At 55.1% G+C, this 18430-nt stretch overlaps 1 protein-coding gene across 18 annotated transcripts in view; it reads left to right on the forward strand.

Annotated features, from left to right (window-relative positions):
- The window catches only part of SDK1 (sidekick cell adhesion molecule 1), an 894112-nt gene that overhangs the window by 831708 nt on the left and 43974 nt on the right, over nucleotides 1–18430 (forward strand). For all 18 annotated transcript variants that reach the window (XM_077907645.1, XM_077907637.1, XM_077907636.1 and 15 more), the window contains one exon: nucleotides 17437–17552. In XM_077907645.1, coding sequence (XP_077763771.1) covers nucleotides 17437–17552 — 116 coding nt within the window. The remainder of the gene's footprint in view (nucleotides 1–17436; nucleotides 17553–18430) is intronic.

Below are 18430 nucleotides of genomic sequence, written 5' to 3' on the forward strand. Positions count from 1 at the left end.
GTCGCCATGGGCCTAAAGCCCAGCTGCGCGCTCCTTGCCGCGTTAGCAGGTCGGTGGTCTCTGGGTAAAATGCCTGCAGTGTGAAGTCTGCCGTCCCCAACACCCCGAAGCACCGCTGTCAGGCCCCACATGGGCAGAGCTCCCCCTTCCCAGAAAGAGGCCCCGTGGCCACCAGCTGTCCCCCCTCCCCGTCCCTCTTCCCCGGTGCCACAGCCCCGAAGTGACCCTGTGAATCTCCAGTTCTGAACATCCCGCCGTATTTGTGCTCTTGTGCTGGCTGCTTTCACGAACACGTTTTTGAGGTTCAGAGTGCGTGTCCACCCCTCGTCCCTTCTCACGGGTGCTGGGGAGCATTCCGCTGTAGGCATGCACCACGTTTTGTTTCTCTCCATCCATGGATGGACACTTGGCTTGTCCCCACCATCCCAGTTCTGTGAGGAGAGGCACTGGGCATTCTCTAGCAGCGCTGAGCTGACATCACATCCGAGCAGACAGGAGGCTCCATGGAGGCTGCAGCCAGGGCTGGGGGGGGGGGGGGGAGCCAGGCAGGCCCTGAGGCCAGGTGCTGGCTCCTCCTGCTCCCCGGGGCCCCTCATCACCCTGCCTTCTCGGGGAGGGGTCCACTCCCCAGCTCTTCCCTAGAGGCCCTCCTCAGGGCCCGCCTCCCCCTGGCACGCACCTGCTCCACATGCTGTCTCCCCACATCTCCCACCATCAGCCTCCTGGGTCCTATAACCCCCAGAAGGGAAAGGGGGCCCTACCCATCCAGCCTGGACTCCTGGACCATCTGACCCGATGCACTCTCTCTGAGGAGCCAGCTGTGTCGCTCAGTGCACCTGCAGGAGGTGCTAAGAAGTGCTTTTAAAGTCTCCTGAGCAGTCTTGTACTCAAAGTGCGTGGAACACTGCTCACCCTCGTACCCCAGTTCCTCCTGCCCCGGCCCAGGACCCAACTCCGGGGGCTTCTTCTCCAGGAAGCTCTCTCTGAGCCCCTCCCCAGGTATATGTCCAGGTGTCTTCCACTGTGCCCAGATCCTCGGGCACTGTGAAAACATCTCTGCCTTTCATTATCGGATGGGACTGTCTGGTCTTCCTCCTCATGGGACCACCACCACTCATCTCAAAATGCTCCTCATCCTGAGCTTAGGACTGGAGGGGACATAAATGCCTTTACTGTCCTGCAAATAGAGGTCCCCAAACACTCCCATGAGGACAAGGCAGGAGAGCAGCTGCAGGATCCTGGGAAGCCCCCAGATGGGATGAGACAAAGTGGGTGGAATTCACATCTCAGAGCAGGTGGGAATAAGTTGGGGGGGGACAGAGATGCCTCTTCCTGAAGCAAGGTGACAAGTGATGGTGGCATCTGCCCCATGAAAGCTGTGACCCCAGGACCCTTGCTGCCACCCACACACTTGTGCAGTGGGTGTGTCTCTCCATTGAGTGTCCTTCCCAAGCCTCCTACAGTGCCTGGGCAAGGGGGTGGCGGTGCTGGCCAGGATGCAGGAGCACACTCTTGGAAGGCAGGCAGGTGGAATGCTAGCCCTTGAGCCCATAGGCAGCAGCGGGAGCAGGGACCAGAGAAGCCTGCTAAGGGCTAGGATCTGTGCAAAGGGGACTCTCAAAAGAACCACACAGGAAAAATCGGATGCTCATGGCCCTGCAGCTCTGCTCCCCTCACACAACCTCAGATGGGTGCAGGGATGGAGTTAGGGAAGGAACTTGTATGTTGGCTCCTTCCACCAAAATGCGGGTACAGCCTTCCAGTCGAGGACTCAGAGCACCGAGGCAGAGCAGCCCAGGGGACACCAGGAGACGGTGTGTTGTGCACCCTGGGGGAGAAAGGGCGAGACCTGCCTGCCCATGTCAGGTGGACACGGGCACTGATCTGCTCTGGGCCTTGAGATGTAGATCCCAGGAAGGAGCAGGGCCATGGCCCCAGGTGCTGAAATCAGGAAGTCTTTGGTATTTGGGTGGAGAAGACAGGGAAGCAGGCTTCTCAGTGTACATGTTAGCCACTCTGGAGCCGCAGGGGAGTCTGCTATGCGTAGTGGGCTCTCAGTTACTGAGCAAGTCACTTAACCACTCTGGGCCCCAGCCTTGAGGCATCATGGTACATGAGTGCTGTGAGCTAAGTCTAAGGACACTGAGGTCTGCATGCTGACTCTACCTGCCCCTAACACACTTGTCCTGCCCAGAATATGACCGCACAGGGTGGATCAGTATTTGTGAATGACAGATTGAGACCCTGGGTGAGTTACTTGATTCCCCCTGGCCTCATTTGTAAAGCAAGGTGTTTACAGTAGGCCTCTGAGTCTAGCCCAAATATGCAATATTTAAGTCTGTTTCACCTTACAGAGACAAAGTAATTTTAAGGAAATTTCTCATTGAAATTGATATCTGAGCCCAAGCATTAAACTGGTGAAAATTACACATCAGTGTGGACTCCAGTTTACAGGAGATAAAAGCCCAGCCCAAACAGGCTTAAGCTGAAACAATCATTTCTTAACTCAAGTAACAGAAAACTTGAAGATCCTGGGTACAGCTTCAAGTATGGCTGGATCCAGCACCCTAACTGGCTGGTTTGATGTCCCCTCTTGGCTCCACTCTCCTGTCAGTTTGCTCCTATCTTGGGCAGGCTCCTTGTGACGGTGCCCCTGCAACTCCAGGCACCAGAAAGGCAGCTTCCCTTCAACAATGTCTGCAGAGGAAACCCACTGGTTCTCCTGAGTTTGCCTATAGTGACACACCCATCTGCAGACCAGATGCAGTGGCCAATGGCCTGAGGTCCCCAAAGGCAAGTGACAATGTCATCTCTACCTGGGCCATATGAACCAAATGGAAGGGAGGATCCTGGGAGAATTGGTGCTTCCTGCAGCAGTGTGCGTGGCGGTGTTTGCCTAGTGGCCAGAGCTGCTTCTGAGAGAGGTGCAGAGACCGTGTATATCTGGGCACAGCTGCTGTCCCAGCGGTCCCCAGTGATGTCTCCAGGCCCATCTGTGTGTTCCCAGGTTCCAGGTGTTGCCCACATTCCAGCCTTCAAGCCACGTGCTACTCAAGGATGGGCCTCTACATTCAGGCTAAGGCTACCCTCCTGCCCTGAGACACGGGTGGGCACATCACCACCTCGCGGTGTTTCCAGGCCTCCCAGGCTACTCTGCCCTGGAACAGATTCCGGCTGTGTTGCCTGGAATCCCTGGTCTTGCCTCCCATCTCTGGGAAGATCCCCAGGCTTCCTCAGCCCAGCCTCAGGGCCAACACCTCGGGCCAGGGCCGGGGCTGTGGGTGAGGAGTAGCGGTCTCCTCCTCTCCAGGCACAGCCTGTGCGTTCCCTCCTCTGTCCGGAACACGTTGTACACACAGCTTTCTGCATTTGCCAACTGTGGTCTGTCTGTGCTCTCTGCTCCATGAATCAGAGAGCCCCTCCAATAGCCCACCCCCGCCCTGACATCCTCGGGACTCTGGATTGCCTGGATCGCTGTGGCAAGGGGTGGGGAGGGAGGGACACAAGCAGATCAGAAAGGAATCTCCTTTCTGAAGCCTGGCGCCCCTGCTCAGAAGCACAGACACCAGAGACAAATGACAGCATGCAGCATCCCAGAGGGTGGGGACCCCCGGGGCCAGGGACCCACAGGAAGTTCCCAGTGGGGAGTCTTCAGCCCCAGCTCCCGTTTGCCCTGTCACCCCTGCCCATTCAAGGAGGATAGACATCTGAGGACCCAGGAGCTCGGAAACCATGAGGGCTTCTAACAAAACATGGCACAGTAGACCTGACTGGCCCCAAACCAAGTCCAAGGCTTTTTATTCTGACTGTTGTTCTGCTTTGACCAGAAACTGACCTCACCCTGAACACTCTGTGGGGGCCAGCGGGGGCAGAGCATTGTTCCCTGCTCGGACGGTGGGGATTGTGGAAGCAGAGACCACCCCACCCACACACGCTGCTGCCAGGGAAGGGGCATGACAGCCCCATTCTCACAGAGCAGGGGCTCCTCGTCCCATCGGTGCCTGCCCTGGCCTGCCACCCCAGCTACCCACTCAGGACCTGGCAGCCACTGGATTCCACTCTGCTCCCATCTGCTGCCGACGGCCGCTGCACGGGCCGAGGGCCAAGGGCCAAGGGCCCTGGAGCTGGTGGGCTCTTACCAAGCTGTCTGATGGGTGTTGCTAGAGCCCCTGTGAACTGGGGTGTGATTCCTGAGGCAGCAGGCCCAGGTGCCTCTGTCATAGGGTCATGGTGAAGATTCAGTGAGACTGAGCATGAAAGGTACTTGGCCTAGCGCCTGGCCCAGGGATGCACGGACAGCTGTAGGTCCATCTGCACTTTGGGGGGTTAGGGAGCAGCTCCTGACAGCATCTAGCGCTGCTCCCCCTCTGAGCCTCGGGCTAGCTCTACAGGCAGAATGTGCTCCCTCTCCCAATTCAAACAGGGCCCATCTACAGAGCCAAGCTGGTCATGGCAGAGGAGAGGAAAGCCAGTGTAAACCCCAGAAAGCTCTGGGCAGATGGGGTGATGGCGGCCAGGAGTAGTGTTGGCCCAGGAAGTGACTGAGGCAGCCGAGTGCTTGGCCCAGGCCTGAGCTGCTAGCCCGCACACACCTGATACTCAGAGCCTGGCCATGGGCCCAGAACTGTGGTCTGGTCCCCGGATGATGGGCCACAGTGCACAGTCCACAAAGTCAGTGGTCAGTCCACTATGCCATTGGATGGCTTTGTGGGGCCTCCAGCTATCACTGGGCACACAGGAGGAGGAGAACCGTGGGCCCCTGGGCCCCTGGGGAAAGGCAGGCTACCATGGAGGGGAGGGGTGCATGGGCAGGGGCCTCGTGGGGAGGTGGTCCTGCTCCAGGGCGGGAAACACAGGTCAGTCTCACCCTTTGACTTTCTACCAAGAAAAGCTGCCATCATAGAGATTGCCACCTAGAGAAGTAGGCCAGGGTGGCAGGTCACCACTCCCAAGGGCTTTCGGCACACAGTAAACCCCAGGCAAAGCCAGACTGGGACTGTACCCCCAGGTCTCATCCCCCTAGAGTCAGCATGGCCAGGCCTGTGCAGCCCTTCTCTCCTGCCCACTGCCCGAGGCCACCTGTTCCCCTGAGTCTGGCTGCTGTGTCTCCTTCCCTCCGTGAGCGTCTCCAGCACCTTCCTATGAATGTGTGTGAATGTAACCCACGTGTGCCCGCCTGTTCATGGAAGCTCTGAGGGCAGCCACAGCCGCTCCTGCTCAAGAGACTCCTCCACACCCACCAGTCCCCTCTGTCCCGCTGGTCCAGGGCATGGCCTCTGCAGGGAGCATGGGGCACAGCCCCTCAGCGGACAGGGAAGATGCCTCATCTTAGCCTCCAGAGGCTTCTCCAGATCTTGCCCCTTGCATCGAGGTCTGGCAGTGGTGGACCTAAGTCAGGTCTGAGATGGCAGCTGGGGCCTCCTCCTGGGGCTGGAAGGAGCAGGATGCACGGACAGCTGTAGGTCCATCTGCACTTTGGGGGGTTAGGGAGCAGCTCCTGACAGCATCTAGCGCTGGAAGGGGCTCACTGCTGTATAAGGAATGGGGGCCAGGGCCAGGTGATGCCTCCCCTGGATGAGGCAGGTGGTACTGGATGGGATGGGCCGGCGCTGGGTCCAGGTGGTGGGAACCCTTGCAAACCACCCCTGGGGTTACTCCTGCTGTTTCACGTGGGCGGGGTCACTGGTGCGGGGTGCCGGGTGCAGGGCCTTGCTGTCATAAGTGAAGCCTCTGTGAACACTGTTGTGAATCTTTTACAACCTCGCTGATTGTCTCCTTGGGAGAAAATACCAGAAGCAGAGTCCCTGGCTCAAAGGACAGGAGCGCTTGTTGTCTGGAGAAACTTAAACTCATTGACACCTCGTGCAACAGGGACCAGGACGGGTCTTATGGCCCCTCTGCTTCCACTTTTAGATCTCGTCTCATCTGTCAGGTGAAAATCTATCTCCCTACTGTTCCATCCGCAGACGCTTAAATCACTACTCTGCCATTAAATGACCGTGACTGTACATGGTGACGTTTCTCATGGGGTCTTAGCATCCTGGAGGGGATTGTCAGAGCTCTGTATGCATTAAGCACATCCCGTCCGACCCTACTTGTGGCCCGTTGTTTCCCCTTTCTGTTGTTTTTCACTCATTTTAGTGTGTTAATATTGTATGTTCAAACCCGTCGCTCGGCTGCATCGTCTCCTGACCAGGAGCCCAGCAAGTACCTGGAGTGTCTCCCAACTTTTCACGGTTCCGTTTTCCCATAAACTCTTTAATGCCTCCGGATTTGTTTCGGTGCCTGGTCAAGGAGAGCTTGTGGGTGGATGGTTTTAAGAGACGCCGCCCCAGGACTGACCTCTCTTCCCAAGGTTCTCGAGCGCATTTCAGGTTCCTGTGACTTGCGCTCCCCGCGGTGCCGCCAACCCCGCTGTCACGCCACTTCATTATACGTTCTTCGTCTACACTGGTGCTTGCCCTACTTTTTGTTTTCCAGAACTTCTGAGCCATTTTTAGGAACTTTATAATCATTTTGGCAAATTCTGCTGGTGGTTTTCCAGAATGTGTATTATGTTCTAAACAGGCGGGAAAGTGTGCCTTGCGGTCATCTTGCTCGCTGTCCCTCTCTGAACTGCCCTTCACCCCCCCCCCACTTCACCTCCCTCACTGGAGCTGCCCTTGGCTCCTCCCCACCGGTCACCTGCTAGACTCCTCCCCATAGTGTTGTCACTGTGAGCTCTGTCAGCCCGACAGCTTGTCCTTGGCCCGCATGTGGCAGCCAGGCCCCAAGGCCCACCTGGTTGTCGAGGCATGGCAACTGTCACTTCAAAAAAAAAAAAAAAGGATTTGACTGGTTCCTCCTCCAAAAGAGGGAGTCAGGACTTTCTCCTAAGGCCAGTGGGAAGCGCCCATGAGAGGTCAGGTCAGCAGCCCACCCCATGTGGGACCTTTGTTCTTTGTCACAACTTTTGCCAAAAAGGGAACACAGACGGTCACATACTATAGTCATCCGGGTGCTTTAGGGGCCATTTAGGTCGCTCTGGGCCTGAGTGTCGCTTCACAAGACTGCAAAGCATCTTGGAACGTGTGGTTGGCTCATGTTTAAAGAATGAGAAACTTACTGTGAACTGCGAGCCCTACCTTTCCTGTAAGTCCTGGGTTTTTAATTGCTGCTGGTTGGAGGAAGAGAGAGATGGCACCGCTTCTCGCTGTCTTAGCTCCCCCTAGCGACACGTAGAGCAGGGCTCCAGCCTCAGGTGACAAGAGAAGGCTTTGGAGCTCTGCTGGCCTGAGACGGTGTGCAGCCCAGAGTCGATGGCACTTTGGCCCACGGCATCTCCCTGTCATCACCTACTGTGATCTCCAGGTAATAACTAATGGGTGGAACGCAGAGTCGTGACAGCATGAAAACATGAAGCGTAGGTGACAGGTCCCGTCTCTTGTGCGGTGGACTGCATGGTGTGCAGGTGGAGACATGGACTCACACACAGGTGATCACAACAGAGCGAGTATCTGCTGGGACGTGACAGCCTGCTGTGTGCCAGGCAGGATTGCTGTCTTTGGCTCCCAGATGAGCCGTGGATGCTCAGAGGCCATCACTCAGTCTGAAGGTGCTGGGAGCTCCTGGGGCTCCTTCTCACCTGCTGGGGCTACAGCATGTGGTTTGCAACCTTGACGCACAAACTCCTGAGGAGCCATGGCCTCTGAGTGCAGACTGGAGAGTCCCCGCAGAGGGGCATCCTCTAGCGTCGCTGTGCCTGGCCCCAGCAGGAGGGCAGATATTGGTAAGGGAGTGGGAAGCATGCCCATCCTCTCCTCAAGCCAGGGAGAGTTGTGAGGGCCTGCTCTGGCCTTTGTTGCCTCCTCCAGGCTGTCTTCAGCATCCCATACTCCAGGACACCCCATCCTGAGGCCACAGGGGAAGGAGACAATGGAACCAAGCAGCTGTGTTGGTTTGAAAGCCCCTGCAAGTGCATGGGGGGGATGGGGTGCTGAGCAGGCGAGGGGGCGGCTGATGCAGGAGGGACCCGAAGACTAAGCTGGCAGTGCAGCCAGACACGGCCCTGGAAGAGGAGGCAGGAAAGGAGGGCACTTCCCACAGCCTGGTCAGTGCTGGGGTGCCATGGGGACCCATGGAAACCTCCAGAATCGCCACAGCCCCCCACTCTCCCCACCCTGTGCGGGGGATCCTTCCCCAACCTAGTCTCATCCCATCCCATTTCTGTTTCAACCCCCCAGTAGATCCCCATTGTCTGTAGGGGAAATATAAAATCTGGTCCTGAGACCAGCACTGGGACTCTTCCTGTCAAGCAGCATCTCTGGCCACTATGAGCGTCACCTGGTTCTCCAGCTCTGTGTGACCCTCTTCTGTGCCACGTGCTCCCTGTGCAGCCTCCCAGCCTGGATTACTGCCTTCCCTAGTGGACGTGGGGCCTAGGAAATGTTGGTAGATAAATGACATTTCTAATAACCTAATTTCCATCGATGTAGGAAGGTTATAGAGAATATTCGAAGGCCTAATGCTTTCTTTGGAAAGGATCCCAAACATCACGCAATCCAGACACCAAGTTCTCGGCCAGATTCTCAAGACATTCCTCTCAGTACCACATGGGTGATGGGTGGAGACATCTCTGCTGAGAGCCCACTCACTCCACAGCTCAAGAGGCCCCTGAGCAGGAAGACCCGCTCCTGCCCTTAAGCAACCCACACTCTGGGCGGAGAGAGATGGCCTCTCCTGGGATCTCTAAGTGGATGAGGGTGTCCAGGGTCAAGCCTTACGGGCTGTGGGGCCTTCGCACCTTACAGAGCCCCGTGTGGTCTGGCATGCCTGCTGGATGCATAGACACCGGGTCATCCTGGGAAGGAGGGTAGCATCATCGCCACGTGTGTGACTAAGCAGACTGGCCACATGGGGACGGGGTGTTCGTGCCACCAACCCGGCTTCTGGCAGTGGATTTGAAAGTGCTCGGACCCCGGAGTGTCTCCCCAGCTCTCCAAGGCTGGATGCTTGCTGAGGCTTCTCCCTGCTGGGGACCTAATTCCCCAGCCTTACTCGTACACTTACTTCTTAAACCTTGTTCCTTTGACCTAGAGCTTCTCCTGGAGAACTCTGGGGGTCTGACACAGTGGGTCCTGATGTTGGGATGTAGGAGAAGAGTGGGAATTGGGGGGAGACACCCTGTCCCCCTCTTGCAGTGTCCTTTGTCTTAGTTCAGACTTTCTGCATCCCAGCAGGTGCAGGGCTCAGAGTTTACCTTCATTTTATAGGTGAGAAAAACTGAAGCACCGAAGCTTCCAGAGGGTTCTCCAAGAATGCCCAGCTGGTCAGTGGTAGCAGGACACACCAGTGTGGCCACCTCATCCAAGGCAGCTATTTTTCTTATAAAATAACTCCTACTGGGATCAGAATCAGAAGAGAAGGACGTAGGTTTTCAAAATTGAGAAAACCATGGATTAAGCCAGTCTGGGCCAGCCTCACTCTCCCTGGAGCTTCTTGCATCATGTCACCTGCCTCCCCAGACTCCCTAGGGCCCCTCTTGCCTGCCCAAGCATGTGCAGACTCACCTCTCCCTCAATCTCCACAAGCGTCCTGAGCGGCCAGAACCTGGTGGCTCTCATGTATGGCAGTTCCAGGGTTACGTGATGGGGACGGGCTCATAAGGCTAGCGGCCAGGGACATTCCAGCACTCGTTGTACTTGACCAAGTGGCTTAGCAGGACCCTCTTCCCAGCCCTGCCCTGCATCCTCGCTTTACTGATTCAGAGAGCAGGGTCCCCAGACCAGGCCCAGGGGCCAACTCCAGCCAGTGCCTGTTTTTGTGAATAAAGTTTTATTGAGATGCCCATTCGTTTACATTCTGCCTGTGGCTGCTTTGGTCATACAAAGGCAGAGTTGAGTTGCTGCGACAGAGATGTGTGTCCCTCAAAACTTAAAGTGTTCTCTGGCTCTTCACAGAAAGCTTCCTCCTTTAAAAAAAAAAAAAAAAGATTAAAGATTTTATTTACTCAGACAGAGAGAGAGAGAGAGAGAGAGGCAGAGGGAGGAGCAGACTCCATGCAGGGAGCCCGACGTGGGACTCGATCCCGGGTCTCCAGGATCAGGCCCTGGGCTGAAGGCGGCGCTAAACCGCTGAACCACCCGGGCCACCCCCACGGAAAGCTTCCTAATGCTTGTCCTTGAAGATCAGCAGAGCCTTCCAGTTATGCAGACTCCAGTTCACATCCAACCTGTTCTGGGATAAACAGCTTAAGCCCCTTCAGACTGTTTTCTAAGGTGTGAAACGAGAACAACCATCTTCCCCCCCAGCTTGAGTTTTGCAGATACAAACTGCGTAGGATACAGTTGATCAATTGGGGACTGTGGTTTGTGGTACACAGACCGCCGGTGGTCACAATGCAGTCATGGCCTATTGGGGCCTGGGCCTTGCTCTGATGGGAACTCACCCTACAGGCAAGGAGGAAAACCCAACAACAGGTGCAGGCCACATAGCTGATTTGCTTGAGTGGCTTTCACCGCTGCTTCTCCTGCCAGGGGTGGGGCAGCAACTGAGCTGCCGTGCTGCTGATGGCATCAGGGACGATGGAAAGCAGAGAGCATCACTGATGGGGATCAGACGCTGGGTGTGCCCAGCACTCACCTTAATCATTGAAATACCAGTGAGAGAAATGTGTTTGCTATTATGAGTCTGAAACTCTGGTTTCAACTTCCCTTCCTATTTTTTTAATTAATTTATTTTGAGAGAGAGAGTGAGGGAGAGAAAGAGAGAGAGAGCATGGACAGGGGGAGGAGTAGAGGGAGAAGCAGGGTCCCTACTGAGCAGGGAGTGTGATATGGGACTCGATCCCAGGACCCTGAGATCATGACCTGAGCTAAAGGCAGACGTTTCACCGACTGAGCCACCCAGGGACCCCAATCCCCCTTCTTATTTAAACAACTATTCTTAAACCACAGTTTGTAAAGCCAGCATCTTAGGGTTTCAGTGCCATGTGACAGCTGACTGCCCACATCTCAAGCTGAGGAAGCTTCGCTGCCTTTAGTTCTGGGCCTGGGGCACCCCTCCTCCTCCCCACATGGGCCAGCTCACTCTGTCTGAGCACCCACCCACCCCACCGATCTCCTCGTTGTCCTTGCTCTGGAGGCACCAGTGATAGACCCTCTCAAATCCCCACACTGCTCCAGATTCCTGTAATTCCTGCAACACATCTACCATCCCAAAGGCGGGCAGCCGTCTTCCTCTGAACTCACAGTGCCAGGCCCTGCGCTGGGTCTGGGCTGGGTTGGCCACAACAGTGGGTTATCGCTCAAACACCATGAAATCCCACATTTAGCACAGGGGCTACCCCAAATTCAGGCCCATTTGTCAGAGCCCAGAATGTACAGCGACTGGGCCTCAGCTGGGTGCCTTTTGTAGAGGAACTCATGCTTGTTGGTTATATCGCTACATAACAAATTTTCCCTACACAGCTGCTTGAAACATCACATGTGTGCTACATCACAGTGTGTGAGTGCCAGGTGTTCAGGCACAACTTAGCTGTGTCTCTGGTTTGGGTCTCATCCAATTGGCAGCCAGGGCGGCCATCTCATCTGAAGGCTGGACCAGGGAAGGACCCATTTCTAAGCTCACTTGCGTGGTGGTTGGCAGGCCTCCATCTCATGGGCCAGTGGACAGAAACCTCCCTGAGCTCCTTGCCACGGCAAACCTCTCCAGGGGGGCATCTCCATGGCTGCTGGCTTCATCAGAGTGAGTGCATGAGAGGACAGGACAGAGAGCCAGCAGGACAGGCTCTAGTTGTGGAGAAGCACGGTGTCCTATAAGTCGATCATGGTGCCACCACCTGCCACATCTGCCACGATCTGTTGGTCAGAAACAAGTACTCACAGGAGGGGATTACATGAGGGAGGGTGTGAGTACCAGGAGGTGGGACCGTGGAGCATCTCCACCAGCCAAGATGCTGGTGTCCAAGGCTGTGGAAGGCAGAGTGCCCAGGACAGACCTGTGCTGCTCCTGGCTCGTGGAGGAACTGCAAGGGGAGAGACATTTAACATGTCAGCACATGGTGACAGTCCCTACAGGGACACAACCCATGCAGGACCAGTGCACCATCTGCCCCTGCTGGGCGATTCACTGGACAGTGAGTGCAGGGAGTGAGCTTGGAGCAAGACACTCTGTCAGGCCACCTTCCAGAATGCCTCCTCCTTGCTGGCCACTAAACTTTGTCTTCTCAAAATGTACTTCATTTCGTCTCTGAAACCCATTACATCTGGTATTTTCTTCTATTTTATTAAAGGAACTGAGGCTCTGAGAGATTGACCTGTGTCCCAAGCCCCACAGTCTGAGCCCATATCTTAAAACTCACCACCCAGGGTTTTTCCTATGACCTCCCACCTGCAACCTCTGCAGCATGGAGTCCATGGCATTGATTGTTTTTAAGAACAGTTTTTGGGACCCATTTCCTGATTCCTCTTGTTAAGCTTCCTTAGAGTCATGTTGGTTCTGGCTTGGCAGTGAGGTGGTTGGAGAAAAGACAGGCATTTAAGCTCAAGGGAAAGGCATCAGGCTGTGTGAGATAGAGCTGGGCAGGGCAGCCACTCCAGAAACCCCAGGAATGTGGCCTTGAACCCCCTCCCTCCCCTGGCACTGTACTGGGAGCCAGGCCGAGAGGCTGGGAGTGTGGTGTGAGTCAGGACCTGGGGCCAGGCCTCTCTTCACCCTGGTCTTCCCCTACATGAAAGGTGGCTCCACTTCCTGGGGTTAGGAAGGTGAGGTGAGCCCAGACAGAAGGCTTGCACAGGCACCCCCGTGCTGCCCTCAGCACTGTGCTCATGCCCTGCAGATGGGTCACTGCGACCCCAGCAGCCGGCAAACTAGGTGTTCTCATCTAGGGCAAAAGGCCCTGTGGATTCCTGGAGACGGGGTACTTTGGTTTGAGAAAAGGAGATCCATGTCTTTGTGTTCATTACAGATTTATAAAACATTGTCTTCTCATTTTGAATTCTGTTATAGGCTTTTAAAAAAATTATTGTGTGGTGTCTAACTGAAGGCTTGCTTACAGACCCAGAGTTTCTCAGGGCAGGGCTGGCAGCCGCCCGGCCACCTGCAAAGCCCTGAGCCTTGGACTTCATGTTCGGTGACGGCAGTGATTCTCCTGTCTTCCTTCTGGGGACGGTGCCCCTGCCCAGAAGTGAATGAAGCCTTTGTGTTTCCAGGCTCTGCTCGCCTTTTGAGAGTCCCCTCCTTTTCCACTTTCTTGCACTGACTCATTGTTCTGTCTTGACTTGTCCCCCACTGAGTTGAAGAACTATGATCCACTTAAGCCTCCTTTATGTATTACGGAGACCCCAGAGGTTAGATAATTATCCAGAGCTGGAGTCTGTCTCCAGGTATCCTGGCTTAGAGGAACAGATTGTGTTGGCAAAGTTTGCTGAGAAGATAAACTACATTAGAGAATTCTAGTTCCTGTTGACTTCAACAGGACATCAGAAAAACTGCTTGCCAGAAAAATGTTGATGTCATTAAAGTGAACTGATGAATGTGTATAATTTTTTTTATTATATAAACAAATACCTCTCTTGTTATATGCAAATATTAGCAATGATCCTCAAGTTATCAGTTAAAAATTGCTCTACCCAAATAATAAATCACTGGGTTACAGAAAGTAAAAGAAACCTAGCATGGCCTAGCATGATCTAGCATGGCTTGTCATGATCTAGCACAATCTGACATGGCCTAGCATAGCCTAGCACTATTTGACATGGCCTAGCGTGATCTAACATGGCCTAGCATGGCTTGTCATGATCTAGCACAGTCTGACATAGCCTAGTGTGGCCTAGCGTGGCCTAGCATGGCCTAGCATGGCCTAGCATGGCCTAGCACTAGCAGATGCCCAGCATGGCCCCAGGTGGCACTGGCACCTGGGTGACCATCTGTCTGATGTGACCCCAACAGACACCCTACCTGTTGCCCTTCCCACTCTCATCTCTTACATTAGCCTTTGCTTCCCTGGCTCATTGTCACATGTTGAATTCTCCCCATTATTGAAGGATACTCGGTTTCCAGGAAAGACCCCGTGCCCCCCAGCCAGAAATGACTTCTCATGGCCCTTTTAACCTGTCCTCACAATTACACCCTATATCATCATTACTGTGATTTCTCTCTCTTGTTACACATGTCACTGTGCCTTTGGATCCACCCACCCCTCAGCATCAAGCCTAGGGCCTGGTCTACGTTCAGGAAGATGTTGCACATCACGCTGTGGCAACAACCAGCCACTGAGTCCCAACAGCTTAATCACCAGCAGTAATTTCTCTCTCACATGCCCCGTCCTTCCTGGCCAGCTGTGTCTCTCCCGCTTCTTGCAGTCTTCTCTCCAAGACACAGACTGAAGGATCAGCCCCCGTGTGGGACCTGCTGGTCAGGTGGTAGTGGGGAGAGGAGGTAGCAGGCTGGGGAATCCTCTGGAAGCTTCTGCCGGAAGGTGGTCTGTGTCACTCCTGCCCACGTGTCGCTATTGCTTCCCTGTCATCACCACACTAGGATCAGAGAGGGGAGACATGTGGGCCCCCTTAGGAGAGAGATGACCCTCCTATAGGAAGGCAGTGGGTATTTTGAGTAGTGAGTGAGTCTGCAGAGTTAATTCCTATGGCACAGAAAATGTTCTGTTGCTCTCTCAAGTGTGCACTCATCTACCAAATATTTTTACAGACCTGTCTTCTCCTTCTTTCCATGCTGTGAGCATGCTACACTGTGCCTGTCCAGCTACCTCACCTTATGGCAGGTGCCGTGGGAGGGTCTGTGGCTCAGGACCCAGGAGTGACCAGGTCCACTCAGGGTCTGGTGGGCACGGAGTTAGGCAGCCAGGAGCCAGCACGCTGAGCTAAGCAAGTTGAGCTTGAGCCAGGCACAGCCGTTTTATTCTACTGCCTGTTGCTCCACCTGATGCTGGATGGCCACGGCGGGGGCAGCACATCCACCTGGGGGCCACATGAGATAGACAAAGTGCTGCCTTTCCTGCTGTGTGGGGCTTGCCTGCCAGTGTCGAGTCCCCAGAAAAATCAGAATCCCAGAAGATTCCAGAAATCTTCAGGTGCAGGGTGACTCTAGAAGTCTCAGAGTTCCTCTGTCACTGCCTTGGCAAACTTTCTCTCTCTCTTTCTGTCTCTCGCTTGCTCTCTCTCTCACTTGCTCTCTCTTGAGTGGCCAGGCTGGCAGGAGCCACCCACAAAGGACTGGATCCCTGCTGTGTGGCGGCATCGTCAGCCCTGATGTGAGACACGTGGAGAGTGTCCACTCTGCACCTCCACCTTTGCAAGCCCCCTTCTAGTGCTGCCTGTGAGCAATCTGTGTATCAGCACACGCCACACGCTGCTGTGCTAAAATGCCTTTTGAAACTGATTTCATGCACGTTAAGAAAGCATTCTGGTCTGATATCTGTGTTTACCATACACCACGGGTGCAAATAGGGGGAGAACACGCCGACAAGGGCTCACGAGACGTTCCATCAGTTCCCCACGAACACGCTCGATGATGAGCAAGACTGCATGTGGGCTGGTAAACAGCAGTGCCTAAGTCAGGTCATCCTGCGGGCGTGGAGACCCAGAAGCTTTCAGGAGCCAAAAAAATACATCTTGAAACTGACATGCTCTGTTCTGTGTTTACACACATTTCTCTCTTCCCTGCTTGTGTCAGCATCAAAAAAGTCCTTGTTACCCGCAGCATTTTTATGGCACAAGAGCTCTGTGCTGCAGAATAGCTGGTGGGCACATCAGAGCATCTCAGCTTGGGGACGGCAGCGCGTGTGGCTCAGCTGCCCCGTGCACGGGGCCAGCAGGGTTTGTCCAGCGCGTGTCAACCGCAGCCCCGAGGCACATGGCCCCTGAATTCCGGGGGCCACCGCGAGCCCCCAGAAGCCCTAGTTTCTGTGGCCCTCAGTGTCCAGAGAAAAGTCTCAGGCCCCAGGGTCTGGAAAGGAGACTCTGGGGTTGGGGGGGCACCGCGCACAGACAGTTCTAACCGACTACCGGGGTAATGGCCGTGCTCAATTTTGCCTTTCACGTTTTAATTGTACAACAGTAATTTTGCGATAGAGTTGCCGATGGCAAACATGCAAAAGACATTAACTTTATTTATGTTTTGGATTATTAATGTGGCTGTTAAAATTCCTCCAGTTAGTTTTGATTGAATTGTTTTTTTGTGTGATTCTGTTGTTTAATGGAGCGGTAAATAAGAATTTCTGATAATGAGGCCGAGCATCTGTCACAACAACCTGGTGTGGGTTATTAACATTTCCATTAACGGCAGGGTGGGCAGCGATAATATGGGAGCCACACAGTTAGAACAAAATAAATAGTCGGTGTCAGGCTGAGTGGGTGTTAATTACTATTTTATTCTACACTGGGGTGGGGGGGTTGGGAAGGGGTGAGCCTCGAAGGTCGTTCTCTCCTGAGAGCCAGGGCACAGGGCTATCACCCTCAGACAGTGGACAGTGGCTGTTTAGTCGTCTCCATGCATGGCCTGGAAACACACTTGAGTCCAAAGGCAGAGCCCCTGGGCCCACAGGCCGAGGCCCCCAGACGGCTCCCAGGGCTCTGGGCCCAGCCCAGCGCAGACCTGTTGGGGTGCACGCATGGGCGGGCGGGAGACAGGGAGTAGCTCCCGGGAGGCAGGGAGCAGCCTGTCATGCACAAGTGTGGGGCGAGGACTTCGGAGACGGCTCGGAGCTGGCAGACAGAGGAGATGTGCTCTGCGTGTGCACACGTGCTCTCTGTGCTGTCCCAGCTTCCCACATTCCGTCCGGCTCAGCAGGCAGTCACGGTGTCCTCCCCACCATTCCGGCAGTGTGGCCCTAGGGGCAGGAGGACAGGGTCCTCAGAGTTTGAGCCATAAGGGGTCTCGGGGCAGGGGCAGGGGGAACCGTGCAATCTATGCTCCTGTCCCCATTGGAAGGGCAGCCCTGCGCCTGCAGACCCGGGGAACAGGGCACCACAGCAAGAGGTTCCTGGAATGGGCACACAGATGCCTTTTTTCTCCATGTTCCATCCAAAATGCAGTGCCTCCTCCACTGTGAATGTCGCAACACACCCCACAGGGCCCGCAGGTCCTGCTGCTCTCTCAGCGACGAGTCACAGTTGGTGCAAAGACCTCGGATCCTCCAGCACTCATCACACCTTGATGCCCACAGCAGCCCTTAGGTCAGCCCGCCAGCATAGCCTCACGTCACACTCCCGAGGCAAGCAGATGACCAGATCACACCTCTGTTTTTTAACACTCTGCTAATTGTGTCTCCAATTGTATTTTATGCATCTCTAGACGTGATTCTGGGAAGGGTTTGCAGCGCTCCCTGGCTTAGAAGCTGAGTGGCCCAGGGCAGGCTCTCAGGCAGCCCACTCTGGAGTGAGGTGTCCTGCACGTGTCAATAGACGCCACAGCTCCTCTTCTGTGCTCCTCTCTCCCCAGCCCCGGCCATGGCCCCGCAGAACATCCAAGTGACCCCGCTCACGGCCAGCCAGCTGGAGGTCACGTGGGACCCGCCGCCCCCGGAGAGCCAGAATGGGAACATCCAGGGCTACAAGGCAATGCCCTTTTGCATGGTTTGCTTCTTCCTTCCAGGTCACTTGTAGGCCAGGATAAGTGGCCCAAATCCCCAGGGTTCCTAAGGGCTTCACTGGAACCCTGGTCACACTCCAGGACTGCTGCCCTCGGCTCTCTAAGTCCTGCTGGCAGACACACAGCTGGCCATCAGGGCAGAGAGCCATGGACAATACCAAGCGGCTGTAGCAGGCTTAGCGAGACCTGGCCTCTCAGCCTGGGGGTGACGGTCTGGTTCATGGCACCGCTGGCTTGTGCCCAGCAGCCACGCCACCCCACCCCAGGCCCGGCCAGGAGCATCCAGTATCTTTGCTGACAATAAAACAGGGCAGGTTAAAAAGAGTGGGTTCTCTAGTGGAGCTCTGCCCTCGGGTTTCTACTGGATATTTCGTGAGGTCCAGGCTGGGAGGGCCAAGAATTTGCATTTCTAACAAGTTCCTCCAGGGGTTGGGGTTCCTAGGAAGCCCAGTTTGAGATCCATCACACTAAAATCTTATGATGTCATATTAGCTAAATATTGCAGACGTGGGGCAAAAGAAAGGCAGCGGGCTGATGAGTGATTGCCCAGAGCAGGTTCGTGCGGGGCAGGAAGCCCCCACAGCCGTCTACAAGGCCATGTCCGTGCAGAGAACTCAGAAGGACCGGCTAAACCCACCCTGAAGAAAGCAGCCCCGGGCCCGTCCCTTGCAAACTGCCCCTTCCTTCTCCTGAATGACTCCTCGGTGGCCCAGCTGGGTCAGTCATCAGCCTCTGTGGGCCAGCCTGCCCTGATGACTATCGGGCCAATTAAATGTCCATTTAAAAATGATTTTTGTCAGTGTTTTATGAAAATAAACACCTTCCTCCGCGGCAGGGCTGTTCC

This window comes from Canis aureus, chromosome 8, assembly GCF_053574225.1.
Source record: "Canis aureus isolate CA01 chromosome 8, VMU_Caureus_v.1.0, whole genome shotgun sequence".
In the NCBI taxonomy this organism is placed as follows: Eukaryota; Metazoa; Chordata; class Mammalia; order Carnivora; family Canidae; genus Canis; species Canis aureus.